At 41.5% G+C, this 17,243-nt stretch overlaps 1 protein-coding gene across 2 annotated transcripts in view; it reads left to right on the forward strand.

The window, feature by feature from the left end:
• LOC144479186 (bridge-like lipid transfer protein family member 3A) overlaps positions 1-17,243 on the forward strand; it is a 152,979-nt gene that overhangs the window by 62,925 nt on the left and 72,811 nt on the right. The window contains exons 5-7 of one of the 2 annotated variants that reach the window (XM_078197798.1): positions 4,225-4,414; positions 10,933-11,070; positions 14,989-15,159. In XM_078197798.1, coding sequence (XP_078053924.1) covers positions 4,225-4,414; positions 10,933-11,070; positions 14,989-15,159 — 499 coding nt within the window. The remainder of the gene's footprint in view (positions 1-4,224; positions 4,415-10,932; positions 11,071-14,988; positions 15,160-17,243) is intronic. The other variant, XM_078197799.1, reaches the window with a different exon arrangement.

Genomic DNA, 17,243 nt, shown 5'->3' on the forward strand with positions numbered 1-17,243 from the left:
AGGGAGCCATTCATCCCATCGTGTCTGCATTGGCTCTCTGTGCAGTTAACTTGGTGCCATTTTCCTGCCTGTAACCCTTCCCATTTTTCCTCTTCACATCGCATTCAAAAGGGAATTTCATTTGAACATTAATGAATTTGATTACTGTTAGAACAGTCTTAGACCGGCTTGCTATATATCTCTGACTCACTCCACACACACACGCATGCAGTTGGTACACATACCAGATATGAACAAATGGGCCGAACTGAATAATAAAGAAGTGATTAAAGATCTCAGTAGGAGTTTGGTTTTGCTTTGTTATGCCATGCTGTGAACAGCAAGAATATTGTTCATCTTGAGATAGGTCAGAAGCTAGCAACAAAAATGTGCAAGTCATCCTCCATATCGTGGTGAAACTTCTAAGCAGAACAACCAAAGTCGACTGCTCGGCTATGTTTTCCCTTCCCATCCACTAGCACTGTGCTCTCTGTTATTTCCTTGTCTCTTGAGAACAGGATCTCCAAAATATCAACAGATCTTTGTCCATATACGTTAATTGGACAATTAGACCCCTCACTTGAGGGTAGATTTGATTCAATAAAACCTTTCCAAGTAAGTTCCTTAGAAATAAGGATGTCCTTTTGCATTCAATTGCCCCAGAAATCTGCCTTTTGGAACAGCCTAAATAAAGCCTCTGCCTGTTTTCATTGGTCTTGTGGAGATGCTGTTTATCAATATGATTTATGACATACTGGAATGCCAACATGGAATAGTGGGAGAGGGTGGGTAGTTTTCATTTCCCAGCTGAAAAAGGCACCGTTCTTCAGTTTTTGACTGATTTAACATTTCCATCCTTTGCCCATATAAAATGTTTCAGTTCTTTGCCGTCATTTTGGCTAAGTTGCCAAAAACATTGGAATTGCGACAGCTTCAGTAATTAGCCCTTTCAATGGAATCATTTTCTCTCTTGTCATGCAAAAAGGAACTAAGATCAAAATCTGGGATTTCACCCAGACTGTCCCTTTAGAAACACTGCTGCAACCTGTCTCCCTTTTTAAAAACCTAATAATTATGGTAGACGAATCTCTGAAAGGCAAGCATTTGAAGTAATCAACATGCTGAGACCCTCAATGTTCTGGTCTCGTAGCGAGTGCAAAAGTATTGCAATTACTGTAATTATACCTGACCTTCAGTTATTCCATGACTTGTGAACCCGTCGCCACATTGATCATGGGGTTTCCTCCATAATTAAAGGCAACAATGAGCTTCACCTAAATTTCAAAATGATTCCCAGGTTTAGAATAAGATGGGAATTTTAAAATGTAGAGGCAGACAATTATCTTGTCTAAACTTATTTGTGAATTGTCTTCATGAGTGAGAAGGTAGGGAAGGATGTGGTCACAAAAGTAAAAATCCACAGGATCCATAGCAACGTGGCAAATTGATTCCAAAGTTGGCTGACAGCTGGGATACAAGGGTGATATTTTGCAATTGGAAAGCTATGGGGTTCTGCACAAGGTGACCAACTCTTAGGGATGAGGGAAAATTAAGGCACACTTTGACATGTGGGGGTGGCACACTGGATGAGGCAACGGGTTTGCTCCTGTCCAAATTATGGGAGCGGGATATGGGAGGGTGTGGGCTTGTCCAGACTGCACTGGTGGGGTGCAGGGTGCTGAGTTGCCCAGACGGTGGGGCAGGCCAAGTGGAGTGAATACTGCGCATGCCACGTGTGTGGGAATCAATTATTTAAAATATGGGACAAAGGCCGTTTCAGTAGCAAACAACCCAAGAAACAAGGCAACCGCCTCAAATGCCATGGAACCCAGGATGGTTGACCACCCTGGTTGCACAGGGCTCAATACTCCCTTCCTTGCTTTTCGTGATATGTATCACTGATTTGAACCTGAATGTAGGAAGCATGATTTAAACTGGTTGATGATACAAAAATTGATTGTGTGGTTGGTAATGAAGAAAGATTTAGACTGCAGGGGAATATTGGTAGACTAATCAGGTAGATGGAATAAGGCAAATGGAGTTCAATCCAGACATGAATAAAATAATGTATTTGGACAAGTCTAACATGGTAAAGAGTACACACTAATGGGAGGATACTGAAGTGAGGAGGGACAGAGGGATCTTGGAGTGCATGACCACAGGTACCTGAAGGTGCTGGACAGATAGATGAAGTGATTACAAAAGCTTTGATGAGATTACATCTTTGATGAGATATAGCATATAAGCGTTATCTGGTTGTGCTGGAACTTTTCAAAACACAGTTAAGGCCACAGCTAGAGTATGCCGTGCAGTTCTGGTCACCACACTGAAGGAAAAATGTGATTGCACTCGAGAAGGTCCAGAGGAGCTGGAGAATTTTAGTTATGAGGAAAGATCGGATAGGCTATGGTTAATAGAGGCTGAGGGAAATGTAATTGAACATATAAAATTAGAAGGAATGCAAATAGAATGGTTAGAAAATCTGTAATCGGGAGGCACACATTTGCAGTAATAGGTAGAAGGTTTAGAGAAATTTAAAGGGGGATTTTTTTTTACTCTGAACTAATTGCCTGAAAGAATGGTCAGGCAGAATCCCATAATAAAAAGCAGTTGGATATTAAACTGAAGTGCAGTAATCTGTAAGACTATGGAAGAAGTTGGAAAGTGGGATTGAGAGTATGAATCAGCCAGAACTCTCACAGTGGGCTGAATATTGGCCACCTCCTGTGATGTGAATTGGTGGTTCTATGATTCAATACTTCTGGCAGTGATAACACATTATAAAACTCAATTTCATAATGTCAGTGAATTGCTACTGTACCTAAATGGGAACCATATCTCTTTTTAACTATCTTATGTTCAATAAACTTGAATCTATATCGACATTGTAAAATAGTGAAAGTATCAAGGATTTCTGCAACAATCATTTCATAATTGCTAATAACAACCAACAATGGAACCTATTTTCATCAGCTTGCCTAACTTTACAATTTCCACTTTCTAGCTGAAAGTCTCCTGTTCGTCCCAGCAAATGTTTTTTGGAGAGAAATGCAGGACAAACTATATGACCTTTATTCAAGAATTCTGGCAAACTTTCAATTGAATGGATTTAATTTGCTAGGGCTTTACTATTTTGGTCATTTCCACCAGTAGATTGTCTTTACCCTGATATGATTTAATTGCTTCCATTATCTGTGGTGTTTTTCTTCTCAATAAACGTCAAACTGGAAGACTTTGACTTTGCTTAGTAAAAGATTGCTTTTCTATTGGGTATTTTCTCGTGTTCTGAAAGCTTTTCTGTGTTCCTCAAGTTGTGAAGTTGTTGTAACAATGAACATTTTTTCCATCCCCAAACTCTGTTTTTGTCCCAAGAGTCCTCATATGAATTTTCAAATTGGACCGGCAATGGAAATGCAGCCAGTTTTGTCAATAGTTAGAACCCAGTGTAATTGTCACATTGCTGTACACTTCATCTCGTTATATTTACCCACCACCAAATATTACATCGCTGCCAAGCCTACCACAAACAATTCTCTTGTTTTCTCCACAAGCAAAAACCTGTGAATACTCTAATCTAAATAGAAAATGAAAATTCTGGAAATATTCAGCAGGTCTGGTAACGTGTGAGTGGCTTTTGCTACCAAATAAACCTGTTGGACTTTAACCTGGTGTTGTGAGACTTCTTAACGTGTGAAGACAGACAGTTAACATTCTAGGTTGAAGAGCCTTCAAAATTATTCTGGCAAAGGATCATCGACCTGAAACGCTAATTCTGTTTCTCTCACCACATCTCTCGTCCTGTTGCTTATTTCCAGGATTTTCTGCTTCTACTTACTGAGCCATAGTCTCTCTTGCTGTTTTCTTTCCAATTTTATCCTTGTATATTTCCTTCCCTTGCCTTTCTCAACATTCGTGGACTGTTGTTTAGAAATCTCCCCCATTTGCTTGATTTTTTTTAAGCTCTTGAATCAGGTGACAGGTAACCTTTGCAAAGTTCATGAATACGTATAGCTGTACTTGTTAAACTGACAAGTTAAATCATGTCACTCGCTATAAAATCAGGAGTATAAGCTGCACGTGAGTGATTTTCATGCCTGTGAACCTACAAGTGCCTTTTGAAGGCATACTATGAAGCCCATAATGCTTCTCAATTCTTTTGTATGTGCTTATAAAATCGGATTAATGAATTTATTAAGTTGCATCATTCAGTTACATGGTACTAAAATATTTGTTCTTGGTCTCCAGTGAATATGGCTTTGCTGAAAAGGTGGTAGAAGGAATGTCTATTGTGGTGAATTCCATTGTAGTTAAAATTGAAGCAAAAGCATTCAATACTTCCTTTGAGCTGTGGCAACTCCAAGGTTACAGTGTGAATCCCAAGTGGCAGCAAAGTGATCTCCGATTCACAAGAATTACAGATCCAGAGCGAGGAGAGGTAAGAGTTCATAGCACTTAAAGTATCAATTTCCAGCTATTGACACAACTCTGCTCGGTCAATGCAATGGTTTGAACTTGACCACTAAAGTGGTGCGATCTCCTGTGAATGCACTGGCTGCTATAAGCAGACTAAATCTATCGCGTGGCTAAAGGACTGGTGCAAGAGGGAGGGTTTCAAATTCGTGGATCACTGGGAAGTCTTCAAGAGAGGATGGCACCTGTACAAGAAGGACGGGTTACACCTAAACCGGAGGGGCACGAATATCCTAGCTGGGAGTTTTGCTAGTGCGGTTCGGGTGGGTTTAAACTAATGTGGCAGGGGGGTGGGGGTCAGAACAATAGGTCAATAAGCATAGAGACTGGGGACGAGGTTGGGGCCAAGACAAGGCTATCTAAGAGGAAGAGCATTCTGGGGGAGGATGACCTCAGTGGGCCTGGAGGTCTGGAGTGCATCTGCTTCAATGCAAGGAGCGTCACGGGCAAGACAGACGAGCTTAGAGCCTTAATGCTTACGCGGAACTTGGATGTGGTTGCAGTGACGGAGACTTGGTTAAAAGGACAGGATTGGCAGCTGAATATTCCGGGGTATAAGTGTTTTAGGCGAGACAGAGGAGGGGCTAGGAGAGGTGGGGGAGTAGCACTGCTGGTTAGGGAGCAGATTACAGCGGTACAGAGGGTGGACAATTTGGAAGGGTCAGGTAATGAGTCACTGTGGGTGGAGCTCAGAAACAGGAAGGGCGCAGTCACTCTGCTGGGGTACACTACAGGCCTCCCAACAGCCCACGGGAAGTTGAGGAACAGATATGTAAGGAGATTCTGGACAGGTGCAGAAAAAATAGGGTTGTTGTAGTGGGAGACTTTAATTTCCCTTATGTAGACTGGAAATTGCTTAGGGCTGGGGGCCTGGACGGGGAAGAATTTATAAAATGCGTACAGGAAGGTTCTTTGGAACAATATGTTAACAGTCCAACGAGAGAGGGGGCTATACTGGACCTAGTACTGGGGAATGAGCCCGGTCAGGTCATCAAAGTTTCAGTGGGGGAACATGTGGCAAATAGTGACCACAATTCTGTAAACTTTAGGATAGTAATGGAAAAAGATGAGTGTTGTCCTATGGGTAAGGTGCTGAATTGGGGGAAGGCTAACTACAGCAGGATTTGGTGGCTGTTGATTGGGAGAGGCTGTTCAAGGGTAAATCCACATCTGGCATCTGGGAGTCTTTTAAGGAGCAGTTGATAGGACTGCAGGACAGGCATGTGCCTGTAAAGAGGAAGGATGGGAAAGGTAGGATTCGGGAGCCGTGGATAACCAGTGAAATTGTGGGTCTAATCAAAAAGAAAAAAGAGGCATACATGAGGTCCAGGCAGCTAAAACCAGATGGAGCACTGGAGGATTACAGAGAAAGTAGAAAAGAACTCCAATAGGGAGTTAGAAGGGCAAAAAGGGGTCACGAAATGTCCTTGGCAGACAGGATTAAGGAGAATCCTAAGGCATTTTATACATACGTTAGGAACAAGAGGGTTGTTAGGGAAAGAATCGGGCCTCTCAGGGACAAAGGAGGGGAATTATGCTTAGAACCAAAGGAAGTAGGTGAGATCCTAAACGAATACTTTGCATCAGTATTCACAAAGGAGAGGGACATGTTCACTGGTAGTGTCTCAGAGAGATGTGTTGACCCGTTAGAAAAAATCTCAATTACAAGGGAGGAAGTGTTAGGTTTTTTAGGAAACATTAAGACAGACAAATCCCAGGGCCAGATAGCACCTATCCTAGACTCCTCAGGGAGGCAAGAGATGAAATTGCTGGGCCTCTAACAGAAATCTTTGTCTCTTCACTGGACACAGGTGATGTCCCAGAGGATTGGAGGACAGCAAATGTGGTCCCGTTATTTAAGAAGGGTAGCAAGGATAACCCGGGTAATTATAGGCCGGTGAGCTTGATGTCCGTGGTAGGGAATTTGTTGGAGAAGATTCTTAGAGATAGGATATATGCGCATTTAGAACTGAATAATCTCATTAGCGATAGACAGCATGGTTTTGTACGAGGGAGGTCATGCCTCACAAATTTGGTTGAGAGTTTTGAGGAGGTGACAAAAATGGTTGACAAGGGAAGGGCCATGGATGTCGTCTACATGGATTTTAGTAAAGCGTTTGACAAGGTCCCTCATGGCAGTCTGGTGCAAAAGGTTAAATCTCACGGGATAAAAGGTGAGCTAGCTAGATGGGTGGAGAACTGGTTTAGCCATAGAAGACAGAGGGTAACAGAGGAGGGGTCTTTTTCCGGTTGGAGGTCCATGACTAGTGGTGTTCTGCAGGGCTCTGTACTGGGACCTCTGCTGTTTGTGATATATATAAATGATTTGGAGGAAGATGTCGCTGGTGTGATCAGTAAGTTTGCGGACGACACGAAGATTGCTGGAGTTGCGGATAGTGGTGAACATTGTCAGAGAATACAGCAGGATACAGATAGGCTGGAACATTGGGCGGAGAAATGGCAGATGGAATTTAATCCAAATAAATGCGAAGTGATGCATTTCGGTAGATCTAATGTAAGGGGGAGCTATACAATAAATGGCAGAGCCATCAGGAGTATAGACACACAGAGGGACCTGGGTGTACAAGTCCACAGATCCTTAAAGGTGGCAGCACAGGTGGAGAGGGTGGTGAAGAAGGCATATGGCATGCTTTCCTTTATTGGACTGGGCATAGAATATAAAAGATGGCATATGATGTTGCAGCTGTCGAGAACATTGGTTAGGCCACATTTAGAATACTGCGTCCAGTTCTGGTAGCCACACTACCAGAAGGATGTGGAGGCTTTGGAGAGAGTACAGAAAAGGTTTACCAGGATGTTGCCTGGTATGGAGGGTCTTAGCTATGAGGAGAGATTGGGTAAACTGGGGTTGTTCTCCCTGGAAAGACGGAGGATGAGGGGCGATCTAATAGAGGTGTATAAAATTATGAAGGGTGTAGATAGGGTGAACAGTGGGAAGCTTTTTTCCAGGTCGGAGGTGATGAACACAAGGGGTCACGGGTTCAAGGTGAGGGGGGCAAGGTTCAACACAGATGTCAGGGGGACGTATTTTACACAGAGGGTGGTGGGGGCCTGGAATGCACTGCCAAGCAAGGTGATTGAGGCGGACACGCTGGGATCGTTTAAGACTTATCTAGATAGCCACATGAACAGACTGGGAATAGAGGGATACAAACGAATGGTCTAGTTGGACACATGAGCGGTGCAGGCTTGGCGGGCCGAAGGGCCTGTTCCTGTGCTATATTCTTTTGTTCTTTATCTCTTCCCCTGAGGAAGTCTATTGAATGGGCACTACAAAGATTCTATTAGGGCCTTGCTGTATATAATGGCTGTAGTTTTAAACAGTTATAAGTTTAACAACACCAGGTTAAAGTCCAACGTTGGACTTTAACCTGGTGTTGTTAAGCTTCTTACTGTGTTTACCCCAGTCCAACGCCGGCATCTCCACATCATGTAGTTTTAAACACAGCAAAAATGGAAGCAGATGTCGCTGATCTGTTGTACTGGTAGAATGAGCAGCATTTTTCAAGTTGAACGCTTTGCAATCTTTAAGCTTTCTCATGAAAAATCCCTTTGTTAAAATATTCCAAAACATTTTGTTAACAGATGATTTATGCATGCTCCCTACTTAGCTTAAACTTTCTGGTGTGCAAGCCAAATTATTGAGTAGTTTAACAATTGTGTGTGAGAACAGGAGGGAACATCTTCTCCAAATATAGAATTTAATGGAGATAAATAAGCTGCCAGGTGACTAGTTATAGAATTGCCATGGTACACAATACTTAATGTATTCCTATCCCTGTCATGAGAAAGTTGAATTACATTGTGGTGGAAATGTAAACTCTTCTCAAAGCGCGAATACAGTCACAGCACACGATTGAACTGTGCAGAAATATGTTCATAGAATCATAGAAACCCTACAGTGCAGAAGGAGGCCATTCGGCCCATCGAGTCTGCACCGACCACAATCCCACCCCACATATTTTACCTGCTAATCCCTCTAACCTACGCATCCCAGGACTCTAAGGGGCAATTTTCTTTTAACCTGGCCAATCAACCTAACCCGCACATCTTTGGACTGTGGGAGGAAACCGGAGCACCCGGAGGAAACCCACGCAGACACGAGGAGAATGTGCAAACTCCACACAGACAGTGACCCGAGCCGTTGTTGTTTCAATGTTTGTGCTGCTTCAAAATAATTGACTCCTCAACTCAATGTGCTTGCAGCATTGGACTGAGGAACAATATTGTGAGGAGAAGCTTCATGTTAAAAAAAAAATCTATAAAGAAAAATATATCCCAACTAAAAGCAAATTACTGCTGGAATCGGAAACCAAAAGAGAAAATGCTGGAAAATCTCAGCAGGTCTGGCAGCATCTGTAAGGAGAGAAAAGAGCTGACGTTTCGAGTCCAGATGACCCTTTGTCAAAGATAAAAGGCACAGAAAGTGGGAGATATTTATACTGCAGGGTGAGAGAATGAAAGATGAGTCATAGCCACAAAACCAAGGGGAAAGGCTGCTAATGGCAGCCCAGAGAGAGAATAGAAGGTGTGAATGGCCAAACAGCAGAGAAGCTGAAATCAGAGGGTAAGCTGTGACAGATGAAGATGTGGGAGGAGATGGGTGGGAGAGAGGTGAAATTGAGAAGAAATGGGAAGCAAAGGCAAGGAAAGCATATCCTGATAGTTGTTTTTTATCAGCACTCCATCATAAAGATAAAATGAAGTCGCTGAGAAAGGTTGACAGCAATGAACATTCTGCACAGCTTATTTAATCATTAACTGAATCATTTTTCAATGCCTCTGTTCACATAGGTGTCTTTATTCTCATTTTAAATGGTGTTTATTATAAACATGATGTGGAGGTGCCGGCGTTGGACTGGGGTAAACACAGTAAGATGTCTAACAACACCAGGTTTATTTGGTAGCAAAAGCCACTAGCTTTCAGAACAGGCTGTTCCTTCGTCAGGTGGGTAGGAGTTCTGATCACAAACAGGGCACAAAGACACAAACTCAATTTACATAAATAATGATAGGAATGTGAGTCTTTACAGCTAATCAAGTCTTAAAGGTACAGACCATGTGAGTGGAGGGAGCATTAAGCATAGGTTAAAGAGAACGCGTTCTCCAAGGCGGCCTTCACGACACACGACAGCGCAGAGTCGCTGAGCAGAGACTGATAGCCAGGTTCCACACACATGAGGACGGCCTCAACCGGGATATTGGGTTTATGTCACGCTACCTGTAACCCCCACAACCTGCCTGGATGTGCAAAATCTCACTAGCTGTCCTGTCTGGAGACAATACACATCTCTCTAACCTGTGCTTAATGCTCCCTCCACTCACATGGTCTGTACCTTTAAGACTTGATTAGCTGTAAAGACTCACATTCCAATCATTATTCATGTAAATTGAGTTTGTGTCTTTGTGCCCTGTTTGTGATCAGAACTCCCACCCACCTGACCAAGGAACAGCCTGTCCCGAAAGCTAGTGGCTTTTGCTACCAAATAAACCTGTTGGACTTTAACCTGGTGTTGTTAGACTTCTTACTGTGTTTATTATAAACCGCATGCTTGGGAACTAATCTTATTTCCACTGTTAAGTGAGCCAAAAACTCTTAGAACGCTGGGAAATCAAACAATTTCCTGTATTAGTAGCATCTAAAATTTTATAGCTGGGAAAGTTGTGTAGCCCACAACTGCAGTTTGCTGTTCAGTAAAATTCCTTTGAGCATTTGAAGCATCAAATGAGATTTAATTAAGAGTACTGTTTTTGAGTTTGAGGCACGGTGGCACAGTGGTTAACACTGCTGTCTCTCAGAGCCAGGGACCCGAGTTTGATTCCCAGCTCAGGTCACTGTCTGTGCAGAGTCTGCACGTTCTCCCCTTATCAGCATGCGTTTCCTCTGGATGCTCCGATTTCCTCCCACAGTCCGAAAGACATGCTGGTTAGGGGTGCATTGGCCATGCTAAATTCTCCCTCAGTGTTACCCAAACAGGCACCGGAGTGTGGCGACTAGGGGATTTTCACAGTAACTTCATTGCAGCATTAAGGTAAGCCTACCTGTGACACTAATAAATAAAGTTTAAAATTTAGCATTATATTCCACAGTAACATTTGGGGGGGAAAAAACCCTCAAACTGTGTATTTAAAAGAAAATGTTGTAATAAAAATTCTTTTACCTATTGCATTACCTTTTGTTTTGTAATCTCTTTGCTTAATTTATACTATAATAGCATTGTTCATAACGGGTGAGAGGTTTACAAAAACAGAAACAATAATAACACTAAACGCAATAAAATTGGGACTGGCCCTGATCTGGAACCAGCAACACTGAGGTTAAGTCTCGGGGCTTTGATTGGCCATTAGCACACATTGTTTCATTGTTCAAAAAATGCAAAAGCAAAGTAGTAACTAACTCGGGAACTGATGGACTTTCTCGTTTGAGAAGTTTATCATTTGAATTCTATGTATTTTTAACAGGTTTTGACTTTTAAGGAAATTAACTGGCAGACGCTGCGTATTGAAGCTGACGCTATCCCGGGTGATCAGAGCATTATCAGTACACCGCTAAGACTGATCACCAACCAGTCAAAAATCAAACTCGTCTTAAAGAGAAGGGTATGTACAGCCCACCAACTTTCATACTTTCAGTAATGTCATTCATACATCAGTGGTTAACAATGGGTATTCCACTACGCAACGCCTCATGTTAAATATTACTAAAAGAGATGCTTTGCCCCGCTGCATTAAGTTTTCCAAATGCTGGCTGCAAGCAGCTGGGAAATTGACATTTTGTGTGAACGTAGGAATGGGATGAGACTATTAAGCCCCTCAAAACTGCCCTGCCATTCAATAACCATCTTTGTCTGATCTGATTGTGGCCTTGACTCCACTTTCTGCCTGACTCTCTTAACCTTTGACCTCCTTGTCAATCAAAAATCTGTGCTATTCAGCCTTGAATATATTCAATGACCCAGTCAGTCTCCACTGCTCTCTTGGGAAGAGAATTCAAAAACTAACAACCCCCTGAGAGAAGAAATTCTTCTTCATCTGTTATTTGGAAAGTGTCTTCCTTGGATCTAGGTTTGCCCACAAAGGGAAATATTCTCTCAGCGCTTACCCTGTCAAGACCCCTCAGGATCTTCTGTTTCAATAAGATCACATCTCATTCTTAACTCCAGTGAGTTTAGGCCCAACCTGCTTAGCCTTTCTTCATAAAGCAACCTCTTCATCCCAGGAATTAGCATAGTGAACCTTCTCTGAACTAGTTCCAATGCAAACAAGTCCCTCAAGTAAGGTGACCTAAGGTGAGATCTTACCAAGGACCTGTACAATTATTGCAAAACTTCCGTACTTCCCTACTTTTATACTCCATTCTCCTTGTATTAAAAACCAACATCCCATTCATCATCCTAAATATTAACTTTTTGTGGACAACTATGTCCCTCTGTGCCAGAGCATCTTGCAGTGTCTCTGTATTTAAATAGTATTCTGCTTTTCTGTTTCCACTAAAGTGGACAACCTCACATTTCCCACATTATACTCCATCTGTGGAATTTTTGCCCATTCAGTAACCTAGCCATATCCTTTTGCCGATATTTGGTATTCTCCTCGAAACCTGCTGTCCCATCTATCTTCGTATACCCAGCAAACGTGGCTGCAATCCAGTTTCCCTTCATCTAAGTCATTAATAGATTAATAGTTCAGGTCTCAGCACTAATCCCTGTGGCACTCCACTAGTTAAGGTTTGTCATTCTGAAAATGACCCATTTATCGATTTCGATTGGTCTAGTTGGACCAAGGAGCAGCACAGGCTTGGAGGGCCGAAGGGCCTGTTTCCTGTGCTGTACTGTTCTTTGTTCTTATCCTGACTCTATTCCCTGTTAGTTAGCAGTCCTCTATCCATGCTATTAGAGCTCCCCAAATACTATAAGCTCTTGTCTTGTTTAATGACCTTTTATGTAGCTCCTTAATGAATTTAGAAATCCAAACAGATGATATCTACTGGTTCCCCTTTGACCCTACTTTTGTATCCACAAAGAACGCTAAATTTGTCAAAAATGATTTTCCTTTCGCCAAACCATGTTGACTGCCTGCTTATATTATGATTTTCTAAACGTTGTGCAACTACCTCTGTAATAATTGATTACAGCATTTTCTCAATGACAGAAGTTAGACCAGCTGCCTATCATTTCCTGCTGTTTGTCGCATCCTTTCTTGAAACGGCTGTTACAATTGTTGTTTTCCAACCTAGTGGGGCCTTTCCAGAATCTAGGGAGTTTTGGAATGTTACAACTGGTGCTTCCAGTGTCTGTGCTGCTACTTGGTTTAAGATCCCAAGATGCAGGCCATCAGGTCCTGGGCACCTGTCAGCCTTTAGTCCTATTTCGTAGTCCTATTACTGTCTAGTGACAGTGATATTGGAAGTTCCTCCAAATCCCCCTCCCCCTTCTGATTTTCTACTCTTCTAAGGATGCATTTTCTGTCTTCTACTATTAAGATGGATGCAAAATATTTGTTCAAAGTCTCTGCTATTTGTTAGTTTCTCATTAATTTCCCTTTCTCCCCCTTTAAGGGACCAATGCCTATTTGACCTATTTTCCTTTTTATATACTTGTAGAAGTTTCTGTTCTGGTTTTTATATTTCTTGCTGGTTTTCTTTCATCTCTAATTTCTCATTTTTTTGGACATTATTTGCAGGTTCCTAAAATTTTCCAAAGTTTATTTATTCGTGTCACAAGTAGGCTTACATTAACACTGCAGTGAAGTTACTGTGAAAATCTTCTGGCTACCACTAATGTTCACAGCATTGTACATATTTTTCTTTAAATTTACCACCTTAACATCCTTCGTTGGTATGGTGCATGCTTCTGGTAGTCTTTCTTCCTCAGTGAAATATCTTATGAAAGTGATGAAGTATCTCAAGTGACTGTCACTGCCTCTCACTCTTTCCCTTTGACCTATTTACCCAGTCCATGAGCGAATCATTCTACTTCATGTCGCCGGGGCTGCTTTTGCATCAAGTCTGGCAGCAAATGGGCATAAAACCAAGGAACAAGGATGAACAACACTGGAATTTATTTCCCTTCAGTCTGAACTCCATTTAAACCAAGGCTCCAGTGCTAAAAGGCCATAGTCCACCAATTACCGACAATAATTGACCATGTAGAAAATCAGTAAATTTTACTTGTCGAACATCACCAAAAACACTTCAAATATTGAAAGTAAATGGAGGGAAGAATTGGAATGGGATTTGAAGCTGACATTCAGACATATGACCCTCTGGCTGTTTTACGGCATTCAGTAAACCTACTCGATGACTTTTATTTTTGGTACTCAGTTTGACCGTGTATATGACTGGTGGGGAGAACAATAATGTTGCCATTTGAACTGGAAAACCATATTTTTACTTGATTGCTGTGATGTTCTACAGTTTAACCAGCTAAGCTCCATGGCGCTCTTTGAGAATCTTTCTAGGAGTTCTATGTTATCTTGCCCTAAATAAATGAACATTGAAATGCATCATCATTTATTAGCAGTCCAGTCCAATTTTCTGTACGTGTTCTGTTGCATTTTGGCTGCATTCTTTATGGAGCATGATTCTAGTCAGAGGTGGAATCAGCAGGAGTTGTCTTTATCTTAATGTAATGGACCCACGTTTGTCTTAGCCAAACAGTTCCTTTTTACATACCCAAAGGTGCTTTTACAGTCCATGTTTATGTACTTTGTAAGATTAACCCCAGTTGGCTTATCAATTTACCTCTACAGAGTCTGTTGCACTGGACAGGAAACATGTTAATTTGGTCATGTGATGGGATAAAAAGAGCTATCTCATCTGTACCTTACGCTGCAGGTGTTGTAATGCATTATAGGACGCAAGAGTAACTGCTTTCATGTGTACAGTGACTTTAAGATAGTAAAACATCTCGAGGTGCTTCACAGGAGGATTATTAAATAAAATTCAACATGGAACTACATAAAGTATTAGGACCGAGAGAAGATTTTAAGGAGTACCTTGAGATGGAAAAGTTGAGGGATGGGGGTGGAATTCTCTGCCTTGCAGCTTAGGCCCTGTGGTGGAGTGATTAAAATCAGGGATGCAATGGTCCAGAATTGGAGAGTAAGGATTTCGAAGGACCGGAGGAAAGTAGAGACAGGAAAAGGCAAAGCTGCGGCGAGATTTGAAAACAAGGATGAGAAACTTAGAATCTCAACACTGCCAGATAGGGAGCCATTGTAAATTTAAAATATGCAGAGGTGTTGGGGGAATGAAAGTTGATGCTCGTTCAAATTTATGCTGTTGTCCAGTGATCCATTATATTTGTTTCTGCTTTTCTGGTGAACTGTATAAGGAAATAAAGGCCGAGTGGAAGAGGCATTGGAACTTCGGAAAACAATTCATCAAATTTTTTCATGAAAATGATAATTGTGTTTTGTACAATCTTTATGAAACAAAATCTTATGGGGAATTGGAATGAAAAATATTTCCACATGTGTTTTAAAAATAATCAACTTGACGCCTTTGCTTTATATCAGGTGAAAGATTGCAATGTGGTAGGCTCGAAGCTAATGTTCCTGTTGGATGATTTGCTGTGGGTTCTCACTGACTCCCAACTGAAAGCAATGATTGAATATGCACAGTCACTCAGTGAGGCCATGGAGAATTCAGCCAAGCAGCGGAAGAGAATGGCTCCAGACACTGCAGGGGTGAGTGCAAATGAGATTCCACAGTTTGATCAGTTTAATTTTCCATGCTATAATTGAACTGTATTATGCATGTTTTTCAGTCGCACTAAATTTAAATTTTATCAACATTTCTTTTGTTTTAGGTTTTAAATCGGGTGTCATCTGATCAGTGTGTAATTTGATCAGTGTTGGTAGAACTCCGTCTTTGTCTCCTTGATGCCCTCAAAGGCTTGAGGATCTTGTGTTTCTTTTCCTGTTTTGCTTTATCAAGGATATTAGATAAAGGATTCTTGTTTTGAGACTGAAACATTCTGATAGACATTTTGATTGATTGTCATTCATGTTCCTACAGATCTGAGAGGTTTGGTTTGGCCTTGTGTTAGTTTCACGGAAGCAGAATTGACTTATTAAATCACTTTTATTATACAAAGTATCAGCACAGAGTGGCTCATATTGGACATCAGTTCTGAGCTGTTTGCAGCTTCCTGAACTCAAGTGGTTAGCACTGCTGCCTCACAGCGTCAGGGACCCGGGTTCGATTCCCACCTTGGGTCACTGTGCAGAGTCTGCATGGGTTTCCTCCGGGTGCTTGGTTTCCTCCCGCAGACCAAAGATGTGCTGGTTAGTTGCATTGGCCGTGCTAAATTCTCCCTCAGTGTACCCGAACAGGTGCCAGAGTGTGGCGACCAGGGGATTTTCACACTGGCTTCATTACAGTGTTAATGTAAGCCTACTTGTGACACTAAAAAAAAGATAATGAAAATTATTACTTTTATGAAGGCATTCTGCAGTATCCAGGAAGTGAGATGTTAAGGTGGTTTCATCAAATGTTTTCCAGATTAAATTGCAATGTCCAAGTGCCTCAAGCTACCACTAAGCCATCTGTCGAGGACACTGCTCTAGAAACCTTGTAAACAAAATTGCAGTAAACTTGTAATGTTAACGTGCGTTGTAATTCAAAAAAATGTTTTGGGTGATGTTCAACTTTGTAGCCTTTAATATCTGAGTTTGAGTGATCTGGGTCATGTAATTTATTTTGCAGCCTTACTGACAGATTAGGCTCTGCCACGGATAGTTTGGGTTTAGTGTATGTCTGAGCATCTTCTCTTGGGAGTTGACTTCCAAAATCGACTTTCACAATTATGCAACTGGGGAATGTACCAAGAGCCCCTAGGTGACCAGGTTTCCTGCATGTACACCACTTAAACCTCTCCAGAGGGACAGATCAAATGTAAATATTTAGTCATGCAGTGCCACCTGTGATTTATCAGGCTTTTTTATTTAGCAGAGCTTCAGCATATGAAATGTTCACAAATCAAAGCTCACTTTCACAGCATTTCACTTTTCTGTATATAAAGAAAAATATTATAAAATTGTATATTTTTGCACAACCTTCCATTAAGTCAAAAATGAGGACCAGTGTTTTGGTCTTCAGTGCTTCTTGTGATTCACTTTGCTTTCTCAAATTAGCCTAACTGCAATGTCAGTCCTTAATACTTACCACACTGAAACAGAATTTATAAGAGTGTTATGATCCCAGTTGATACTGGACGGGCATGACCCAGTTTGGAACCCTGTCTCAAAAGTCTGTAACTTTTACTCTTTTTTAAAAATAAAGTGGATGAATGAGTCACAGGACTGCCAGTTAGCTTTTAACAACATCAAAAAAATTTAGTAAACATGAAAAGTTTTACCAAAATACAATACTCCTTCAATGCCACTTATCTTCACAAAGGTGCACAGATTTTAAGAGTAACACAAGTTACAAAATTTTACCTGTGCTATAATGTTTTCGGCAAATACACAGTCCCTGTAAATTAACAGGCCAACTGTGGTCAGACACACGCCAGTCTGAAGTTCAGTGGCAGATGCCACCGATTTGAACTTCTGTGGATTTCTTCTTCAATCCTCAGATGATTATCTCATACATTTCCAAGCTCCAATCTTGAACTGACATGCCTAAGAATCTTCTTTCCAACAAAGCTGTTTTAGTCAGGATCCACTTCCAGGATTTCCAACTCTCTCTTCAGTATGCCTTTGTCTTGAATTGCCAATAGCATTCAAGATTTCACACAATCTCAAGCGCCCAGCTGTGTTGTTTCACA

The sequence above is a fragment of the Mustelus asterias genome, chromosome 25 (genome assembly GCF_964213995.1).
Source record: "Mustelus asterias chromosome 25, sMusAst1.hap1.1, whole genome shotgun sequence".
Classification (NCBI taxonomy): Eukaryota; Metazoa; Chordata; class Chondrichthyes; order Carcharhiniformes; family Triakidae; genus Mustelus; species Mustelus asterias.